The sequence below is a fragment of the Thalia democratica genome, chromosome 1, assembly GCF_965202585.1.
Source record: "Thalia democratica chromosome 1, ktThaDemo2.hap1.1, whole genome shotgun sequence".
Lineage (NCBI taxonomy): Eukaryota > Metazoa > Chordata > Thaliacea > Salpida > Salpidae > Thalia > Thalia democratica.
Genome location: NC_139165.1, coordinates 63,255,347 through 63,279,046, shown reverse-complemented (window position 1 = coordinate 63,279,046; position 23,700 = coordinate 63,255,347). Strand labels below are relative to the sequence as shown.

Genomic DNA, 23,700 nt, shown 5'->3' with positions numbered 1-23,700 from the left:
TTAAATTAAAAGCATTTATTGCAGTATTTGTTTTTATGGTCAATAAAAATATAATATAGACTAAAATTTATGTCATTTTTAATTCAAATTTGTAAAGTTTTTTTAGTTAAAATAATTGAATGTAGAATGTAGAGCTTTCTAACAATATATTTAATATTCTATGTTAATTAAGCTTTTAGCTTTACTTTACTATTAACTTTATCTAAAAACTTTAAATTTACAATACTTTTTACAGCTTAAATTTTTTAACGTGTATAAATTTAAAAGCAGTTGAAATCGTTGTATTTTAAATGTACTCGAAGAATTTAGTTTAGAACAAAACATGTTTTAAAGTTAGAAGAAATTCAGTATACTCAGCTAAACTAAAATCAATCTTTGGATAAGTTTTGAAGAATTTAAAAAAACTTTTTAATGAATTTTAATGAAAAATACTAATTTACAGTCTTAATACTAAAACTAATCACTAGATATAACTTAATGTTACTTTTTAAAGATCTAGGTCTTGTAAAAATATAGTTTTTTGATTTGCATTGATTTTATGGGTTTTTGGTAAGTCAAGGTTTTGTTTAGCAAATCAAAAATTTATGAGGTTCTATTGGTAAAGTTCAAGTCCATTTGCCGCCTTGGAAAACTCATTTTTTTAATTGATATTATTTTTTTTGTAAAGCTAGCTCACTTCTTTATGACATACAAACTTCATAAAACACTTGATCTTTTACAGAACACCAATATTGTTTATTTTAGTACTAAGTGTCCAGTTTTATTTCTTAAATAAAAAGCTTTAATGCATAAACTCTGTTTATATAATTCAATTTAAAATACTTTGAGAGTTTAAGTTTTTAAAAAGAGATAAATAAGGCATAATATTACTTAAAAGCCTTAAATACTTTAGCATGTTAATTTTTTCATACTAGAAGACTTTTTATACATCTTAAATGAAACAGAATTTACAAAAATTAAAAGGACACCAACATAAAAAAGTTTTTAAAATGTTTACTAACGTTTGTAAAAACAAACTTTAAAATTACAAAATAAGTTGAAAATTTAAAAAAGATATTGTCACACTACGAACTTAAACTTTGTATATTAATTTATTATTAAAGAGCTACACTTTAATTTTTAACCCTTAGATATTGTTAAAAGTGATTATTTTTAATAATCTGACGGTTGAAAAACTATTGTAACCATTGTAGTTTTAAAATGGAGTTTAAAAATAAACTTTGTTCAATATTTAAAGCATAAGCTTAAGTTTTTCACTGACTTTTCTTGATAACATATTTTTGAGTTAATAAAACGGTTTGTAAAGTTTTATTAAAAGACACTTCTTAGCAAACAATCAAACCATACTGTGTGAACTTGTTGCACTTGCTTTTTAAGTAACCGAAAAGCGTCAGTTTCACATGTACTATGCCAAACAAGGAAGACAATGAGTAACAAGTTTTTGCGACAAAGTATTTGCGTGAAAAACTTTCTAATTTTAGTATCAGCCTCCAGCCTTTCTCTTGCAAACTCGCATTCACGTTTTGCGTCAGCCCAGCGTCTAAGATAACATTATAAAACGAGAGAGCTGACAGAAGTTCTGTAGTTCAAATGTTCGACTGTTGAATTTCAGTTGTTGCATGTCTCTTCTGTTCAGAGGTCAACTTGCCGCGGGCTTACACTTCTTTCGACCATTTTTGTAAATTTAATTAGCAGTTCAATTCCTATTTATGGATTAGTAGATATGATTAGTTGATATGAAGCAAAATAAGTGAAAATCGTACTTTATTTAAAATTAAAATAACTAAATTCAGATATTAAGTTAGTTGCGTTCAGCTTTTAGTACTCAATGTTTTTAGGAAGTATATATATTAATACTTTATTCAAAAACTTAAAAGTTTAGTTTGATTTTTTTATCTGCAGCACAAGCTTTAGTTTAGATAGTTAAAAAGCTCCTTTTAATGATATAGTAGTTTGTAATTAAGTTTTAGTGAGGGCAACTATCTATATATAATACATATATATATGTATACAAATTTAAACAAAGTACAATCAAAAACATACTTAATGAAACTGTTAAGCTAGCTCCTATTAAGTTTATGTATTAAAACTACGTTATTGACAACGCAAAGCTATTTTTTCTTTACAAAAAAAATCTTTTTTATGGTTTAACTTCTACTTGACTATGTCATATTTTCTGTATTGAATTTATAAATATCTTTTTTAATAAATATATTCGTAATCAGTACTATAATAATAAATAAACAACTAATTTACTACTTGTTAGGTTTTTAAAGTATAAAATAATACTTAAAAAAAGCAATAAAGTAATAACATTAACTATTTAAAAAAAATATATTGAACTTAATAAGAGTACTTTCTTTTTGTGCATTGAATTCTTTTGTTGTAACATACGATAGTTTTTTTTTATTTTCACTCTTGTTTATTTACAAAATAGAAGTCTCTATGCCGTCGCTAAATTTATTCAAACTTATAAGTAGCAAAATTTCATTTTGTTGTTGAAGTTTTTCATTTATAATTTAAAATCTAATCCTTTGCTCTAAAAAGTATTCGAAACACCGTTAATATTAGCCAACTTTTAAAACTACAAAAGAAGTTTAAAAAAAAAGTTTATTAAAAGTAGGTATTAGGAGTTGTGCTTCGCATTTCGAGGCATTTTGTAGATGAACCTTTTTAAAAGAAAGTAAAGCACTTAGTAAATTATTCATTAGTCAATTGCAATCTATTCTAACAAGCTAATAGATAGAGCGCACTTAAAATTCCCTAAGTTTATACTTCTATAACTTTCTAGCAAGTGTGACTTAATCAAAAATAAATTTTGAAGTTCGGAGGCGAACCAGATAATAATTGCTTTTTCCAGATCAACCTAACTTGTTTTCTAGTGCGTATTAGTGTTTCGATCAATATTTTTCTCTTTCGGTTCTCAGCTGTTTCTAATATATTGCATATTAAGTAGCAATTAAAGTAAGTAAAAACTGTATCGATTAAAACTTTAATTGTTAAGTGTGTTAGCTATCACAATGTGTATCTCGAAACACGCTTGAAACATTTGTATAGTAATTAAAGTTATTTAGATTAAAGAATACTTTTTGAAATAAAACTATGCATTATAAGTTTACATTTTGAACTTATGAAAAAAAAAATTCAAAATTTTTCATAAAGTTTAAAACTAAAAAATACATACATTTAAGCTTTTAAAAATATTAGTAGCAGAATAAGTATAAACGAGTAAAGTTTATTAGTCAAAAAATAACTAACTTCGAAGCCTCTAACAATTTAATTAATTTAAGATTTATTAATTTTTTGTTAATTAACTTAACAAGCATGTATAATTTTACAGAAGTTATCGGTAAATTTTAAAGAAAAATGAAACAACTTTGATACATTTTTGTCGAACTTCTTTCTAAAATTAACTAACCATGACTTTTATGACTTCAAATTTTGCAACAATAGTTTTGGTTGTTTATATCACTTTTCTGCCCTTATGCCTCACTGAAAACTCTACTACATCAAGTAATGTTGTAGAGGTAAACCGATGTGATAAGCTTAAAGAGCCTCGAGTTTGCAAAGACGGTACCATTTTGTATGCATGGAAACCTTATGACAGCTCTGAACTGTCAAGAACTGAAATTGTTGGTAGAGCAACCGTATACTTGATTGCAATGATTTATCTGTTTCTCGGAGTTTCCATAATTGCCGATAGGTTTATGGCTTCCATAGAAGTTATCACTAGTAAGGAAAAAGAGATCGTGTATAAGAACAAAAGTGGAGAGAAAGTGGTTACTACGGTCCGCATATGGAACGAAACAGTTTCCAACTTAACTCTAATGGCTCTTGGTTCTTCTGCTCCGGAAATAATGCTCTCTGTAATTGAGATTTGTTTTGGAGGGTTCAAAGCAGGAGAATTAGGACCTTCAACTATTGTTGGATCTGCTTCATTTAACTTGTTTATAATTATTGCTATATGCATGTATGTTATTCCTGATGACGAAGAGCGAAAAGTAAAGCACCCTCGGGTTTTTGCCGTCACAGCTGTTTGGTCAATTTTAGCTTATTTCTGGTTGTACTTTATTCTTTCTATTAGCAGTCCTTCAATAGTGACGCCTTTGGAGGGTGTAATAACTCTTCTTTTCTTCCCTTTTCTTGTCTTTATGGCTTGGATTGCCGACAGAAGGCTTCTAGTGTACAAATACATGTACAAAAGGTTGTTAATGACTGTTAAAAAGTATTTCCAATATCAAATGTCAAAAAAAGTCAAGATAAATATAGTTGATAATATACTTTTTTTCTCAGATTGTTTTGCTTTGCTAAACTGTTTACAAATAATACGCAATATAAGTAACTATTTTTTTAATTTAATGCACAACTTTAGGTAAAACGACAACTATTTTTAAGGTATCGAGCAAAAAGAGGCAACATTGTAGTTGAGACAGAAGGTAGGCCAGATGAAGAAATAGAAGGAGAAAATAACAAAGACTTCACAGATATACATCTTGAAAATCTAGAAAATGGATCTGTTGCAACCTCTGCAGTATGTGAGGATCTTGTTCAGAAAGAAACATCCGATGACCCTGAAGAAAATAGAAAAAGCATGGTAAATTTTGACTAATAAAATTTTTAAGAGAACTTTTAAATATATTAGTGTGATGTTTTTGCTTTATTCCTAATAAGCTATAATGCACCGCTTTATGCTAAGCAACTTTTAAAAACAGGTGAGGATAATGAGAGAATTACGACGAAAGTTCCCTGACGCTGATATGGCGGAAATTGCAAAGATGGCGTCGGTAGAAGCACTAAGCAAGCAGCAAAAGAGTCGTGCTTTCTACAGGATACAAGCAACTAGGATGTTAACAGGAGCCGGAAATATACTTAACAAAACGAAACAAGAAGTCGTTGTTGTAAGTTTATAGTATTTTTTAAATCGAAAAAGAATTAAGGTCCGTTTATTTGTAAAAATTTCAGCTTTTAATCCATTGTTAAATAAATTTATAAACTTTGAAAAACTTTTTTTCAACAAATTTCTACATACATTTTTTTAAAAGATTCATATAAAAACATATTATGATTTAGGAAGAAACACTAAACGAGTTAGATGAAGATGAAGATGATGAACAAGCAAAAATTAGTTTTGAGCCGGCTGAGTACAAAGTCATGGAAAACTGCGGATATTGTGAGGCACAGGTTAACTAATTTAAAATGTTTTTCAATTTTAAAACGTTAAGGGTCACAACTATAAAAAAGTTAGAAAACATATAACAAATTTCGGAGATTAAATTAAAAAATAAAAATAATACACAAAACAATTAAGTTTTGGGGAAAAAATAAATGGTAAAATTATAAATTTAAAACGTACTATTATAGGAATGTTTTTGAACGTATTTATATACCATTTGCAACTTAATATCAATAGTTTATTCATTATGTTTTATAATTTATTACACAAAGCTTTTCAAAACTATACGAGTTTCATTCTCAAGTGATAAATTTTAAATGAAATTTGAAAAAATTTTTTGGTAAGTGAACAGCTTAAAAAATAACTTTTAATTATGACGTATGAATAAATTCAAATAAATACAAAATTTAGAAATTTAGCAAGTATAACTAAAGTAAAGGTATGTTTATTTATAGATTGTTAATAATTTTGTTTTTCCATTTAATGCTAATTGCGTATTTAAATTAGGTCGCTCTTTCTCAATCAATATTGATTCCAGGCTGTGGAGTTCGCTTTGCTTGCATCGTTTCAAAACTTTAAAATTTTGAACTATACTCAAATTTTATTTAAAATTTATCACTTGAAAATGAAACTCGTATAGTTTTGAAAAGCTATGTGTAATATAATATAAAAAAATGAATAATCTATTGATACTAAGTTGCAAATGGTATATAAATTTAAAACGATATTAAGATTTATTTATTTCTCAATATAATTCAGTAACTACAAATTATTAACTACATTTATACAAAAAAGTTTGAAAATTTAAAACAGTTCAGATAGTTTAATCTTTTTTTTGACCTATTTCACAAAAATTATAGTTTAAAACTAAAATTCTTTAACATATCTTATTTCAAAAATTTTAAACAGTTTTATTAATAAAATATAGAAAAAATCTGTCAAATATTAATATAAGATTAAAGTTTTCTAAGACGTACAGTTTAACAATCGTTTGAAATTTTTTATTTTATAGGATACTTAATCGATGTGTTAATTAAAATTTCACAAACTTTTTGAGGAAAAAACTTAAAAAATTTATTAACTTCCGTATTTTATGAATACAACAGTACTACTTACTAGACATTTCGCATTTTTTGTAGATGGTTTACCAATCGAGTTAAGAAAAAAATATCAAGTATTGGTTGTAAATTTTACACAATAATTAGTGGTCTTAACACTTTTAAACCTCCTTAATTCTAAATGATAAGTTGTATCCGTCAATTTTTTAGTCTTTAAAAACGTGTTTTTAATCAGTTTAGTGCAAAGACTTAGTAGCAAAAAAATATTCTTGCATAAGATTCTTAAAATAAAAAAATATATATTGTTTTCGAGTGTTACTTTGAAACATTTATTTAAATTTAGATTATTATTCTGTAATAAAAGTATTTAGGCTATCTAAAATTTAGTGTTCTTTCTTTTGTGTAACCGTTATTCAATTACATAATTAAAGCAAAAAATTACTTTTATTTATTGTTTTACTTGTTGCTAACGACACGACTAAAAGTACTTCAAGCATTAATAATGAGTTCAAAACAAAATATTTGTTTTTTTTTTGAAGTATATCAGTTTTTTATGTACAGTAATTAAAATAAAGACAAAAAAATTACAATTAATAATTTAAATACCAGAAGAACGATTTGAGAAACTTAAATGTTATAACATTATTACTATAGTTAAAGCAATATTTGATATTTTTATTTTTTTAAGGAAGAGTCAATACTTTTAGTGTCATGACAGACATTCTTATTTATTTAGTTCTTTTGATGAAAGAATAAAATCAAATAAAATACATTAATTATGTTTATAAATTTCTTAAAGTGTTTAAATATCTTTCTATTTGCTTATTATTTTTTACTTAAAAGATAATAAAGGTATATTTAACTTAGTTCTTTTTTTTGTTAAAACTTCTGTCAATAAAAAACGCTTATACATTAAGTTGTTTTATGAGTTCTAATATCATAAAAACTTATGATATAGTATTTTTTTTTAAATATTTATCTATTATTATATATTTTGAAAGTCAAAATAACTTTTTTTTAGATAACAAATATGTAATATATATTTAATAACCATATAATTGTTTTGCAAACAAATTGATTAAAGTTATAAATTTACTAATAAAAATCACTAAATAAATTAATATTTTGCTAAAGTAAATATTAGTGATTGTTGTTTAATACCTTTATTAAACAACTATAAATTAAAACTTTAAAAAATCTAAAGATCTTAAAATTTTTATTTGTCTTTATATCTAAAACTATAATAAAAAAAGAAACCAAGGTCAAATGTGATGTAATAAATCTAACGTGGAATTAACGTGACGTTTGACATTGTAGTATATTGGCCGGTTTGTTGTGGTGCCACACTTGTGATTCTTATTACAATAATTTTTAAACATTACTATTATATAGCTAAAATTGATTGAAAAGTACTTTTGTAATGCGGAGAAGAAATAAATTCAGCACGAAAGTACGACTAAAAGTATAAGTAATTTTAATTACTTGTTGAAGATTAATTAAAAACAATTTTCTAATAATAGTCTTTTGAGTCTATAAAAAAAAAGAATTTACAATAACGTTAAGACAGTTATTATAAACTACTAAAAAATGTTAATTAGTTAGTCATAAAAGAACTTGTTCAAAATTTTGAAATAAATAAACTAAATTGACAAAAAAAACAATCTAGTTTAAATTTATATAAATATTTTATATTCATGGTAAGTATTCTAACTACTAATAAAATTACAATTTTTACTTTTTCTTATTTGAAACCAAAATAAATGTAATTATTAAATTTTCATATTTTTCTAGTGTTAAAACAATTATAAAACAAAATTAAAAAGGGTTTATTATAAATTATTTGTTTTATATATTTAAGGAGTTAATTTTAAGTTTTTTTATTAAAATTAAAAACCCAATCTTTTTTTTTTGTCTTTAAAAAACTAATATAAAAACAAATACTTTTTCATTAACTTTAGTATTAGATTAAAGTGTTTTTTTTATTTTTAAGTATTCTATTATAAAGTAACAAGTTGTAAATAGTAATTTATTTTAAGTTTATTCGTCAAGCTAAAAGTTTTCAAGTTTTACGCTTTTTAATAATTGGAACTTTTTTTTGCCTTAAGTGTATAATTTCTGCTTAAAAAAAATAGTAGATTCATAATAAGTTTAAGTCAAAGAAAAGTCAACTTTGTCAAGATAAATGATCACTATTGTATTGCCTTTTTCATTAAAATTTGAACAACGCTTCTTCGTGGCTTTAAAATATTTACTAAGTTATTTTATCTCAAAATTTACTCTTGAATTTTTAGATTTTTAAAATTTTTTTAAACATATAAGTAGTAGCACAGTGCTGAACAATAAAATGGTAAAAGTAGGCGTTCAAACTTTCAATTAGCTTGCAATTCAACATTTAAATAAAGGTCATTTACTCAGACATTTGCAAAGGATTAACTTTGAATTATATCTTCAATTTAAACAGCGTGAAGTTACTGCGATCTTTTAAATTTGCTATTTACTGTTTAAAACTTGTAAGCTAAGTTGTTTGCAAGCAAAAGCTCTTTAAATGAAATTAGCTTGTTTTTATTTTATTTTTTAAGCAGGACTTTTATAATTTTCAGATGCATTTTAAAAAGTATTTCAATCGTTGTAACATAATCTATAAAAAAAAAAACTTTTTTTCGTTTTAAAATAAGTGTATATTCTAATCACATTAATCAAATGAACTAAGTTGATAAACTAAATACTACTTTTAACATACATAGGTAGTTCGAAAAGGCGGTGATTTAAACAGGACTGTCTATGTTGATTACAGAACGATCGATGGCACAGCAAACGCAGGCAGCGATTATGTTAAGACTGAGTCAACTCTTATTTTTAGGCCGGGTGAAACTCATCGATTTGTACAAGTAATAAAAATTATCTATAAGCTATTTTTTAATAAACGCTAACTTTATTTGCTCTATAGTTTTTCCTAATACTCAAATAAATAGTTTAGGTACAAATGTAAAATATAAATTAGTATATTAAATCGAATATGAAAATTAAATAACTGTGTATGAAATAGTTTTCATTCGTTTTATTTATTTTAAATTAAGCTAATACTTTCAAAAGTGTACTAGCATCCTTAAAGTAAAATGCGCAATTTTTTATAAAAAAAAGGATTTTATTGGAAAAATGTTGTACAAAAAAGTTATACACTTTTTTATTTTCATTTAAGTAAGTCGGTTACAATAATCTTAAATATTTAAACCGAACTAGTTACTAACACATTTGTATTTATTAATATCAAACTACTGACGAATTAATAAATGAGCCATTTACAAAACAAAAAATCAACTTTTAGTTTCTGAAAGACTATTTAAAAATCAGAATCCCAAAACTGTTTCATTAACAAATCTTTAACAATCTTTGCTAAAACCATTTTTAAGGGTCCTTAAAGTTAAACATTTAAAAAATACAGCAATTAAAAACAAAAGGCTTTATATTCTTTTATATAAACTAAAATATATAAAATAAGTGTTCTGTTTCGAATTAAAGCTCATTTCAAAAGAATTTTAGTTTACAGAGCTATTCGTTAAGTTTTTTATATATTATAATTTAATTTAGTCTTATCTCCTAAAATTTTAAATAAAACTATATACATTGAAAGTTTGCTGTTGTTTAGTATAGAACGTAAACGTCTTAATTGTGCTACAAAATCAAAACAGCTGTTTCCGTACGCAAGTGCTTTATTTGACTAATGACGTTTCTCTATCAATTAAATAAAATAGTTCTACGGTGTCTTATATTTAAAGTACTTACAAGAGTAATCATAATAATTTTTTTTGTCAACATAACATTTTTAATGAAATTTTCAGTAAAACACTAAATAACCTTTTAACAAAAGTAATATACAGACAATTTAGAAAGTAGGTAAATATTAAATTTTACGAATTAAAAATAGATAGAAATCATGGATGACGATATTTTTGAAGAAGATGAATTTTTTAGGATCGAACTGTTCAACGTTCGGTCTCATGCGCCAGATGGGGGGTATGAAGAGCAAGGTGAACCAGCCAAGCTAGTCCCTCCTACCGTGGCAACTGTTGTTATACTGGATGATGATCATGCCGGGGTTTTCTCATTTGTCGAACCAACATTAACGGTTTTTTTTGACAATCTTTTTTTTTGGTAGATCAGTTGACTAAGAAAGTAATGCAGACTTGGTTAGCAAGTTAAATTGGTTACAACATTTAAATAAATTTTGTTTTTACTTAAGAATATATTCATGTATAGCAGGGTCGGCAGCCTTTATAAATTTGAATTAATAAACAATATTCAAATATGCTACTGTTTTATTTTTACCTATTTTTAAAAGAAAAATGTTTCTCAGTCATAAGTCTTCAATAAAAAATCATTAAATTAGCATTATCGCCTACTGACAACTATAAAAGTTTTTATTTGTTTTTCTCAAAAAGTTAGCTTAAGTTTTTTTGCACAAGATGCTTAATATGAAGTTTGTGTTGTAAACCGAATAGGGTCAAATCCGTCTCGAAAAGGGTTAGGTACTATTTTTCTACTCTCAATATGTACTATAAATAAGTTTTAATGGCTAAAACACCTTTGCCTATACATAAGCATAGAAGTTTTAAATTTTTGTTTTACTCTGATATGCATTCATAAGAACTTTTAGAAAGACATTGATATATTTTTATTTTAATATTTTGTTCTTAATTTAAATCTTCTTTTTAGATAATAACCATTTAAAAAGAAATTTTCCTTTCAAGGAAGGTTTACAAAATGTATACAGATAAAATTGGCGATATCTTAATATGCATATTGAAATTAAAAAACAATTAAGAATATGAAGAGAAAAAACAGTTACTGGTTTTAATATGATACATAATTGTTTTAGTTTTTGTTTATAAAGTTTTAAAATAACTTTAAACCATAAACCTAAACCACCTTATTTCTACTAATGATAGAAGGATTTATATTATCTCTCTCAACTAAATATAAAAAATTTACAAATTACTTAAAATTTGATTGTATTAAAGTATAAACTTTGTAAAGTTCTTTTGATTGTTTTATTTATTTATAATTTTTTTTGGTAACTTTCAATTTTTGTATAAATTATTTAATAAAATCGATTGTAGGTGAACTAAGCTGAATAAAGGAGGTTTAAGAAAATATTTTGTTATAATTTCACACAAATACAAGTCTAACATTTAAACAATTTGTTCTTTGTAATATTATTTATAAATAAGTTTTTAATAATTTTTTTTTTTAATTCTATGAAAATCTGCGAACAAAACAGAGTTAAGCAGGCTACTAGATTATGTTCTAAAGGCTAGTAAAAAAAATTGTCATTAACTTAATAATTTAAAAAATATAAATTAAATTTACCCAATATGTTTCACACTAACTTGCTAGTTTTTGATACAATCTATACAAAAAAAACCTAAACCTTTTATAAAACAAAAGTATACAAATAGTATTTTTTTAAATAAAAAAATAAGTTCTATTATAGTGAAAAAAATATTTCTAAACATATTAAAAACTTAAAAAATGCAAAATTACTATGTTCATAAAGCTTTAAACTGTTTTTTTATTATTTACTACTGCTGAAACCAGCGAACTTTTTTACTAAATATTTAATACTTTATAATTATTTTTAAATAAAACATAATATATGTTAATGCATTTTTAAATTACATTAAGACAAAGTTGCCCTTTGGCTACAAGTTCGTAATGAAATGTTTTTTTTTTTTCAAAGCAGAGCCGTTATAAATTAGGTTTCATTGAATCTAGCTGTTCTTTAATTTGTAAAGTTTATAAAAAAACAAATACTTTGGGAAACTTTTTAAAGTACATGTTTATATATTACTTAAAGTCACTACAAAAGCAAGTATGTTTAGAAATTAGATTACAAAAATTAAAAACAATCAAAGTGTATGATATTTTTTACAAAAGTTTTTAAGCAGACTTTTTATGTTATTACTTTATATAAGTTTCGTTTTTTCTTTTATTGGCATACTTGTTAGAAGTTATAAATAAAAGTTAAACTCTTTTAATCAATCTTTAATAAGATTATTAGTTTAACATTTTAGAATTTTTTTAAAAGATTAGCTCTTCTGGTTGAAGTTTTAATTTACAACAATTTTTTTTAATTTATTTATTTTTGTGTTTTATCTTTGTTATTTAACTAAAACCTTTAATTTCTATCTCAAGTTAAACAAATCATAATAACTTAAAGTTATTAAAATTTTTAAATAACTAAAAGGAACTAACAAAACTATGTGTTTAATTTATTTTTAAGAGCCTTATTAACTCTTATCTTAAGCTTTTTATAATACGCTTTTATACAGCAATTTAAATTCTTAACTTAAAAAGAACTTTATTTTGTTATAAAGCAAACCTGTATTTTTTAACACAAATAAATTTAAGATTCATTCTGTTTAGTATCTAATAGCTGCATATAAAACTTTTAAATACAAGTTTGGTATGTTTGATACTTTTTTTAAGCAATATATATTATTTTATAGCAAAATTAAATGTAACAAGTTGACTGGTGAAATAAATAGGATTGATAAAAGCTTTTCAAAAGTTAAAATACATAGAAAGTTTAAATATTACAATTCCCACGAGTGCTGATTGTTTCCAGAACTTTTAGAAGTAGTCATTGCTGTACGTCATTAATAAATCTTCAATACTAAGACTTCCTACTCTACCTTAAACTTAAATTACACTTAGTCATAGACACTGGCTTCTTAATATGCAAAGGTTAATATTGTAACTGTGTACTTGTATTTTTAACACTGTAAATAAAATAGCTTGCAATAACAGTTTCCTCAAACTTCTAGAAAATTATTTCGAAAGCATATAAGTTTAAAATAAGTTTAAAAATCATTTTAAACGTCTTATTATTAGAAACTAATTCACCTTAACTTGTTGATGCGTAATTGACTTGCTTATCCAAGGTTTTCAAAGGATATTAAGAACAAACAAGGTTGAAACTAAAGTAATTTTTAACTAAAAAGGTAACTGAAGGAGTTGGAGTGTTAAAAATAGAAGTTCAAAGAAATTCTGGGGCTAGAGGCAAAATAGTTGTTCCATACAAAACAATCAATGGGGCAGCTCGAGGTGGTGGAATTGATTACGTTGATGCAGTTGGAGAACTTGAATTTGACGATGACGAAACTTCGTTGGTTTTATTTGTAATTTTATAAAAAATAACAGTTTTACAGTTTTTATTTCCGTTCAAAAACTTAGTAACAAAAATATATAAATTTTTAAGAATTGAGTTTAAGCTTATTTTTTAATAGTTTAAAATATATATTAACTTTCTTTCATTTGTCTGATTCAAATAGATAGAAACATTTTTTTCTTATTTAAGTAAAAAAGAATTATTTCTTAAAGATTTTAAAACAAGTAAAACAAAATTTTTATTAATAATTTTTTTAGAAATTAATAAGCAATTACTAAAAATTATCAAATTAGATTAATTTTGATAAAAGTCAAATAGCGAATTAAAAACACCTTAAAGCTTTTCTAAAAACTTATAAAACATATGATTTGAAAGATAATCAAGTAATTTTTAAAAAAGCAAACAATAGAAAACAAAATTTAAAATGAAGACTGAGTAAACAATGAGAATTGAAAAACTTTTATATGCACAGATTAAAAATTTAAACTATTTTTAAAAATATATATATTAAAATTTTATACAACTTTGTTTAGTTTTAGAAATAAAATAAAGTTCTACTTGGTATTAAAGTTACTTAATTCTGAAAAAATAAACACTTTTTACCAATCGACATACATGTAATAAATAGAATATAAACTTCTATAACATTTTAGTACCTTACAATGTCCTGAAGGTATTTAAATCATACTATAAATTTCAACAACACATTAAACGTGAGTATTTAAAAAGTAGGTTACTTGGTGGCTTTACATAAACTTCTTTTTATTTTGTTATACTTCATAACATTCACATATCTAAAAAAATTTAAACTTGCTATAATATCAAGTCAAATGTTTATGTAACAGTAAACACGTGAACATTGCAATAATAGATGATGAGGAATATGAAAAAAACAAAAACTTTTTCCTTCAACTTTTTACTCCAAGGCTTGTGTCTGAGTCTGAATCAGGATCATCTAACAGTAGTGACACAAATTCAGGTTTTTTTTAGTTCTTGACATCCTAACAATAGCATGTCTTAGTTCTTTTATATGTTTAAAGCACATAATATTAGTAAATATTAAATTAAACTTAACATTAATTAACTACTTAGTTTTTTTTTTTATTTGGGTGTGTCTTTGTATTTATAATTTTTTGATCCAAGTCTAATAAACTTTTTAGTGAAAATGAAAATTTTGTGGTAAATAGTTAAAGAAAAAATAATTGCTTTGTAGATGTTATTTTTATTTTTCTGAATAGCTAACTAAAATTATCAAAAAATATTTATGATTTTTGTACTGTATTAATTAGTATAAACTTATAGTTTTCTTCAAACTAAATTATTAAAAAAAAATAGTTTTAAATCAATACAAAAGTATTATAAACTGATGATTAGAAAAATTATTGAATATTTTTATAGTGGCAATTGTAGTTTTACTCATTTAAGGCTACTGTGCTTTAATCAAATCAACTCAACAAAACTCACTCAAAGTTTTTAAATCATGCTTCTTTACCATTAAAATTTTTAAGTATGCCACTTTACCATTTAGTTTTTTTTGACTTTTTATTAAAACATATGTTATTTTATTATTTTGTTACTGTATTGTATTTTTTCTTGTTATTTTCAAGCTTTTAGTTCTTTGAACTGTTTTTATAATTTAAACAAAAAAAAAGTTATATGTTTCTAAATTTTCCCAACTCATAGTTTTTAATCAATTATTTAGATTCTGCATGCTTGTAACAGCTGCTAACTTTTTAGTTAGTGTTAACATTTTTATGAAGACATTTTATAAGCTTATTTTGAAAAATAAAATTAATTTATAACGTAAAGTTTTAGTTTTTACGAGTAATAAAAAAACAGCTGTGTTGTCATTTATTACAACTTGTCACAGAATAACAACAGTTATTTCATCATTCTCTATAGCTAACAAATTCAATTTTAGCCAAACTAAATGTTTAATTTTTGATAAAAGTGAAAACTTTAAAAACATTTAACTTGGCTTAAAGAACATTTTACTTTCTTTTGAAATGTTTAACAGAGTAAAAGAATTTAAGGATATCTTTAAAAGTTCTAGTCGTAACTATAAACTCGTTTATCCGAGTACTTTATTTTAGATAATTTAAAATAAAAGAGAAAAACTTTACAAATGAATATTTACTTACTTAAATTTGTTTTAATTCTCTTAAATATTAATGGTTTTTAAATAAAGTTGTAAACACATAGCAAATTTACTTTAAATATTACTTTTTTTTAAGAACTTTCTTGAATTTTTTAATTTCTTTGGTAGCGAAACGAAAAAGTCAAGTTGTAGTCGTATCCTTAAGTTACAATTTTTCCAGCGATTTTTGCTTGTTTGATCTATTAAAGTTAAAGATCACATTATGCTAATATTTTATTAATAAAGTTTTTTATGTTTTAAAAACATACAAAAAGTTTAGTCATTATGTGATATTCATTTAGACTCCGGAAGTGATTCTGGGATCAATGGTAAGGATGAATCAGAGAAAATGCTTAAAACCAACGAAAGTGCGAATTTTGACGAAGAAGAAGCTCAAAGAATAGCAGAGTTGGGTAAACCAAGATTGGGAGAAAACCACACTTTAGAAATCTTGATAGAAGAAAGTTACGAGTTTAAAGTCAGTTTAGAAATATTCTAATCGAACCTATATAGCTAGCAGAATTTTTTTTTTTTTTTAATTTTTTACAAAAATTTAGCAATAAATTAGTATTAATTAGATATGTATAACTATATTTTGAATAATAAAGAATGAGCTTAATAGAATATTTCAATAAAAATCCAAAAATACAGAAATAATTTTTTTGTTATAATATATATTTCAATTTTTTTTTTTAAGTATTGTTTTCAATAAAGACTAAAAGTTAAACTTGTTAACTAGCCAAACATTAATGCATTTAAACTGTACTAAGCTTAAAAATAAATATTTTTAGAGCTATAGTACTATTGCAACAATAATAAATTATCAATGATCAGAACATAGAAGTTTTTGGAAAGGCTTGTGTTCCAACAAATAAGTTTTTATTTTAGAAGTAGTGTATTTTTCAACAATTTTATAAGTCATTTTTAGCTTCAAAATTATTAAATTATTGAAAATAAGTTGTTTTATAACCAACAAAACATTTACTTAAATTGTTAGTAAGCTACTAAACTAAAATAGAGCTTTTCATATAAAAAATAGTGAAAAATCAATATATAACGTGTTTTTAACAGAACTTAATTGAGATTTTAAATTTGTTTATTAATTTCATAAATATGCTAAAAACATTAATCTTTTAAACAGTCTATGTATTTTACATCTAACAAAAAATGTTTAACTTGAGATATCTTTCAAAGACAGTTGTTATTAACCATTTGTAATTACATTTAAAACGTCTTATCAAGTTTCAATTGATAAACTCCAGACTTTTATGTTTAATAATTGAAGTGACTTCAACTAAGATAATACTTTTATTTGAATGATTTGAATTTACACTTTTTTATTTCAAGTAATCAATTTAAATTACAGCTAGTATTTTGTAATACAATCAAATAAATATTTAGTTAAATTGAAGTAAAAATATTTAACTTATCAAATACATTCACATTAGTTGAAACTCCCTATTTTTACTTGCTTTAGAAAAGGTTTGATTAAATCGTTTATTTTGTATGGATACTAAGCAGAGCTAGATAAAGGCCATTCAAAATTTAGGGATTAAGTTAAGTTTTTACTTTGACGAAAGAATAGATGCAAAAAAAAGAAATAGTGACACTAAACTTTGTATTAAACAAAAAAAATTAATAAAAATCTAGTTCTGAGATATTAAAAAAAAACATGTTATTAAAAGTTATAGTTTGTGTTGAGCTTAAACTTATGTTTAGTACTAGAACATACTAGCATCATAGTTACATTATATTAGCTTATATAATTAGAAGTAAATATAAATGAATAATACTTGAATTAATTGTAAAACTATAATCTATTAATATCTTGTTTACATGCTGTTTTAAATTTCAAACTAACTATATCAGTTTGATATAAATGTCTATGATGATTATAAATTTTTATTTTCAATGTAACAAAATATAGGTTTATTTGTATGCAATTTATAAATCTACAGATTTTACTACCAGATAGCATTTTAAGCAAACTTTAGTACAAACGTATAAATAATAAAACTAAAAAAAAATTCAAACAATAGTTAACTATATAAGATTAAGTAGAATTTTAAAACTTACAAAATATATATTAAACCCTACTTTACTCTGATCGATAAATTATGAGGTTTCAATAAAACTAAGCTAAAAGTATTAACAGAACACTGTGGACAAGCTTATTAAAAAAGCAAATCTTGCTGTTATTGTTGGAACATCTTCGTGGAGGGAGCAATTTATCGAGGCGTTGTCAGTCAATGGAGGTATTTAAAAATTTAAAGGAACGTCAATAGTGCGAATTAATGTTTTTTTTAGTTTATACAGAATTTAGTTAAAGTTAAGTTTAATTTAATATTATTTTAAGAAATAGAACCTATCAATCAACTTTAATATAGTAAATAAGAAAGCAATAAAGCTTAAGTAATTGTATCAAATTATTTAGTAGAAAACTAAATTACACTTATAGAAATACATATTAGTTAGAGATTTAAATGTATTGTAAACTTATTATTTTTCTTTTATACTAAAGAATTAAAACTTGTTTACTTAAAATTAATTTTTAATAACTTAACGTTTTGCAACTTAAAAACACTGATCTAAGCTAATTTTAAAAGACTAATAATAAAAGGGACTCTAAAAATCTGTTAAGTTTATGCAAATACTATATAGCTTAGAATTAAAATACTGACCTTTAAGTTGTTTTTATAAAATGAGCTAATAAAAGTTGTTAAAAAATCAATTGATTTAAGTTTAGTTTAAACTTAAATTATATTAGCTGGCCAGGACTGACTTTATATATTATCTTTGTATAAATCATACTATTTACGTTGTCACTGAATTATTAACGAACATTTGCTGTTCTCTTAAACTTTTTAGCTAACTTCTTGATATAAAAAATGCATTCGATGTTTTTAGATTGTAGGTTTCAGGTAATCATAAAATTTAAAAAAGTAACATGGTATAAGTAGACAAAAACAAAAAATGGTTAGAACCATCAAAAAAATCAGTCTCAGTCTTATACAAACGCTTTGAAGAGATCTTTCGTTTATTAAAAAACAAACAAACTAAAGAAAATTAAATACCGTAAATTAAATATATTTAGTAAATTTAAAATAAAACTAAAAACTACCATTTTATTAAAATACTGAATTTAATACTTTTACTTCAAATATAATGAAACACTTATATTTGAGATTAATCAGTAAAGTTTTATATAATTTTTTCAATGTGAGAAACTGAGAAAACGACACTTTAGAAATTTTTTTTTGTTTACTGTAACTAAGAAAAACTATTTCTATAAACAACAAACAATTAAAAAAATCCCCTAGTATTGTACTTTACTGTACTTTCACAAAATGCATACACAGTTTAGTTTTTAGAAAGCCCTATAAGAACTAATTTAGACTATACAGAACAATGGTGGATTAAAAAAACTAAGGCAAAAATTAATAAAAACAGTGTTTTTAAGGAACAGTTTTTATAAAAAAATTCAAAATGTCATCAAATGTTTTTTTCTTTATCATTATTTTTTTTATCAACTTTTTTAATATGATTCTGCTCGAAGTTTATATATCTGCGATTTAGTTTATAACTAAACTTTTTCACATAGATTGAAATAATTAATTATTTTGATGATTGACTTATAATTTTTACTGTAATAAACACCCACTTTATATACTTATTGATATTAATACCTAACAATATTTTTTTAGTTAGCTTAATTTTTTTTTAAAACCCTTAGCTAAATATGAGCTTAATTTTATAAGTTTTAAAAATGTAGACAAATTCATGCTTAAAGTTTTTTATATAAAATAAAAAAAACAGATAAGTATAAACAAGCAATTATTTTACTAAGTTTTTACTTTAAGCTTAAGTTTCATTAAAACGAAAATTTTATGTACTAAAAGCCTTATTCATTATTACTAATATTACTGCCAATATATGTTAGAAAGTTATAAATACTAATGATCGATTCCCGGTAATTCAATACTAAAATACAGCTTAATATTATCTTAGAATATAAATATTTGTTATTTAGACGACGATGATGATGGTGATTCAAACGACCCGTCTTTTTTCGATTACGTTATGCACTTTCTCACTGTCTTTTGGAAAGTTTGTTGTTTGATTTTTAGTTATATTCAAATTTGATAAAGCTCTTTTTTTCTGTTGTTTGATATCTTTTTAAAATTGCAGCTTTTATTTGCTTTTGTCCCCCCTACTGAATACATGGGTGGCTGGGCATGCTTTACTGTTTCGATCATCGGGATCGGTTTACTCACTGCTGTAATTGGTGATGTTGCATCTCATTTTGGTTGCACTATCAACCTTAACGATGAAGTCACCGCAGTTACCTTAGTTGCAATGGGAACTAGTGTGCCGGGTAAGCATTCATTACTACTCAGGGATCAGTTAAGCAAAATAAAAATGCTGTGCTTAACAAAAAAGTTAAACTAACTAAAGAATTGTTGATACATTTCAGTTGAGTTTTAAAACATATTGTATTCATTTTAATAATGTTTTAATTGCTGTTAAGTAAAGATTTAAAAAGTTATTTATGTTAAAACCCTTTCTACTAAGACCATGTGTTGGTTTTTTGTTAACTCAAGGTAGTTAGACTATGCAGTAGTTATTTCGTATTAGTTACTTCAATTTCGAAATGTATCATGTACAAAAAGTAAGAGGTAAGATTTTTTTATATGAACGAAACTTTGTAATGATTTATATAACTAATTCAAATATTGTTTCAAAAATTGTATTACGTCATTTAAAGTATATAAAACTAATCTATTAGTAATTGTTCTTGTAGTTTTTTTACCAATAGTTGTTTTAAATTTAAATTCTTGTTTTAAAACTATTTTTAGTTATAGTTTTCCGTATATTGTAATTTTTTAACTATTATTGTAGTGTAAAGCTTTATACCTTTTTATCATGAGGTAAAAAAAAGCTTTAAGTAGAATAAAAATTAATTAATTATGAAAATAGGAAAAAAAAATATAATTCTTCCAATTAATATAAGTTTAATAGCTTTGTAAGAAAATTATTTTAATTGTATGAGTCTATAGTATGAGAAAATACATATGATTATAAGTTTTGTTTTTCATTTTAGAAAATTATCACTGTTGTACATGCAAAATAAAAACTTGAGTATTTGTGCTACTTAAGAATAGTTTAAACGTTTATTTATTTACTAGAAAAGAAAGTACTTGTAAATTTGATTTTATGATTATATTTTTAGTGTTCGAAAAATAATAATAAATACTAATTTTTTTACTAGTTATACTTGCTCATACTTAACTTATACACTTTTTAGGATAATGTAAACTGTGTTTCAGGTACACACCGGTAGTTATATAAATGTATCTACGTACAACTTTTTTTGTGTACTCAACACCAATTTAAAAATTTAGGAAAATATTTAAAATAATTAAAAACAAATTTCTATTACGTGACTTATGCTCGAAAAACGCTTATTAATATATTTTTTTTTAACTTTTAGTTTATTTAGTTCAAATTACGACATTAAGTAGTTTCCAAAAAAAATCTAAGTTAAAAATAATAAATTTGCATAATTTAAAACAGATACGTTTGCGTCCAAAGTTGCAGCAATTAACGATCAGTACGCCGATGCTTCAATTGGTAATGTGACGGGTTCCAATGCTGTAAATGTCTTTCTTGGTATTGGTCTTGCATGGACAATTGCTGCTGTATACTGGAGTGTGGTCGGAAAAACTGATGACGAAAAAGTGTTCAGGGTTGATCCTGGAAATTTAGGTTTTTACAGGCTTCTTTTAATAGTTTTATTTAAATAAGTTTAGTCAATAAAATATTGTGTCTGTATTTAATTTTTTAAAGATGTTTCTTTAAATATTTTATAGAAAACTTGTTTTTAAAATGTTTTAGAATTATTTTTAATTTAGTTTTATTATGTTTCAGGTTTTTCAGTTGTCGTTTTCAGTGTATTTGCTGTAATTGCTATTTTTATTCTGGTGCTCAGGAGAAGACTTCCATCAGTTGGTGCTGAATTAGGAGGTCCAAAAAAACACAAAACGATATCTAGTCTGATATTTGTTGGTCTCTGGTTTGTATACATTCTTCTTAGCTCTTTACAGAGTTACTGTATAATACCTGGTTTTTAATGAATTCTACAAAAGTATTTCACAAATGTTTATTCAGTTGGTATAAAAGTCTGAAAACTGCTTATTATAGTAGATAGAAGGAAAAAGAGTTTGTATTTTGAGATTTTAAAAACTGTGATTTAGTAAACTCAGACTTTTAAAAAAGATGATCGAGAAAAATGAAATCTATAATTATCTACCTCAAAAGCGAAAAGCGAGGAAAAAACATCGAAGGCTACTAATTAAAAGGCATCGTAAGAACTTTAACTACACATTTTTTAGCTCCTTTAGATAATAAAAAAGTTATATATAAGGTTTTAGAAGATACATCAAACCTATGTTTAAAAACTTTTATTTTTAAAATTTTTAATATAGAACAGCTATAAAAAAATGTAGACTAGTTTTCAAAAATACATACTTTAAAGTTTACTGAATTATAAACCATTTTCAAGCTATACATTATAACAAAATTTAGACTTTTGATAACTTTTTTATTATTAAATTTAAACTTACTTATATCAGTTTTAATTGTACAAATTTAAGTTTTTTTGACTTCTAGTGTAATTTTTTTACTAAACTACAAAAAATTTTGTTGTTTAAAGCATGCTATGTTGTCTTTGCCTTTCACTATTAAATAATGCAAACTTGTGTACAATGTGTTTTTAGTGTTGCTTTTAATCTTATAGTTTTTCTGTTGTGTGTAACTTTCAAAAATAAATTTGACTTTGTTTTCATCTTAAAATACTTTATTCAACTGTTGAAAATGCAAACGGTATAATACTTATACAGCATATTTTAAAATTATTTAAAATACGAAAAGTTTAATATAATATATCACTGCTATATTTCATTATTTTTTACAACGTTATACTTATTGTCGATGACAAAGCTTTTTTATTTTAGCATTTTAAATACATCATTTTTTATGAAGCTGTTTAACTTTTTTGGTATATTAAATACAAAATGAAACACAAAACTGCTTAAAATATAAAGCTGTGTTTTATTTTTATTGATATATTTTTACGTAAACATTAAAATTACGAATGTAGTAATAGCTTTTGATTTGTTTACTAGTTTTAAACATGCATTTTTAAACCTAGAGTAAAAACTATTTATTGCTTTTATTCAAATTTTTTAAATATAAGTGTTAACAAACTATATAGGACTAATTTAAAAATACAGTAAACTGTTCAAATTATTTTTTAAATGAAACAATTAATGAATAGTTCTACAAGCTTTAATAACCTTTAATAAGCTTTAATAATAAATTTTTTTGTGGTTTACTCTATAAACTCTTTTCTTTTACTAATTAAAAGAAGTCTTGCATATTAAAAACAAAATGTTAAGTAAAAATTTCATTATTAAAGGTTAAAATAGTTGTATTAGCCGTTAAACTTTTTACAACTTAACAAAGACGACTGTAAAAGACTTTTAAAAATTAAATTAGTACTTAACTATTTAATAGATACGTATTAATTTTAGGAGTTTTATTTTATTACAAAAACAATTTAACATAACTTTTAGCAGCTAAATGTTATGCAATGCTTTTTACAAACAATATTTTTTAACTTAGGGACCGGCAACCTGCGGCTCGCGGTTAAAATGCAGTACCCAAAGGGTAAATTTGCACCCTGCGAGCATTTTTTAATTATAATTTGGATGAGGCCCGTGAAAGATAAAACTGCAGCCCGCGATCATAAAAATTTGGCCTGCTACAGAATTTTTTTAAACGTTTATAAGATATTCTGGGGTTTGAAAAACAAAAGTAAGAAAATCTACGGTATAGTTAACAAGATATTAAACACTAACATTAGTTTTTCCGGGGTCTGTTATGAAGAATATAAAAGGTAACGTTGTAAATAAACTTACAACTGCGGCCCAAGAAGTTTTTTTTTGGTCTGCGCTACCAAATGCATGCCGTTCCTTGACATAGACTATAGAGTAATAAATAACTTTTTAAAAATCGAATAGTTTTTGGTAAAAAATTTTAAGCACAATCTGCAACATGGTTTGATAATACATTGAATTTAGAACGTTTTTTAAACTTAACTTTA

The 23,700-nt window shown here is 24.1% G+C and overlaps 1 protein-coding gene across 1 annotated transcript; it reads left to right on the top strand.

Moving 5' to 3' along the window:
* The first annotated feature begins 3,344 nt into the window (after nt 1–3,344).
* LOC145849965 (sodium/calcium exchanger 1-like) lies at nt 3,345–22,610 on the top strand. The gene is made up of 14 exons (XM_082955096.1): nt 3,345–4,204; nt 4,396–4,594; nt 4,713–4,898; nt 5,071–5,181; nt 8,976–9,119; nt 10,157–10,357; nt 13,233–13,396; nt 14,245–14,378; nt 15,839–16,014; nt 17,692–17,791; nt 19,567–19,643; nt 19,725–19,911; nt 21,111–21,302; nt 21,465–22,610. The coding sequence occupies exons 1-14, from the start codon at nt 3,420–3,422 to the stop codon at nt 21,665–21,667; spliced, it is 2,859 nt and encodes a 952-aa protein (XP_082811222.1). The 5' UTR covers nt 3,345–3,419; the 3' UTR covers nt 21,668–22,610.
* Nucleotides 22,611–23,700: the final 1,090 nt, after the last annotated feature.

Excerpts from the sequence above, each read along its gene's own strand:
- LOC145849965 (XM_082955096.1), top strand. The coding sequence starts at position 3,420 with ATGACTTTTATGACTTCAAATTTTGCAACAATAGTTTTGGTTGTTTAT. Across the intron at positions 4,899-5,070 it reads CGAAACAAGAAGTCGTTGTT|GAAGAAACACTAAACGAGTT; the intron begins GTAAGTTTATAG and ends ATTATGATTTAG. Across the intron at positions 19,644-19,724 it reads TTCTCACTGTCTTTTGGAAA|CTTTTATTTGCTTTTGTCCC; the intron begins GTTTGTTGTTTG and ends TTAAAATTGCAG.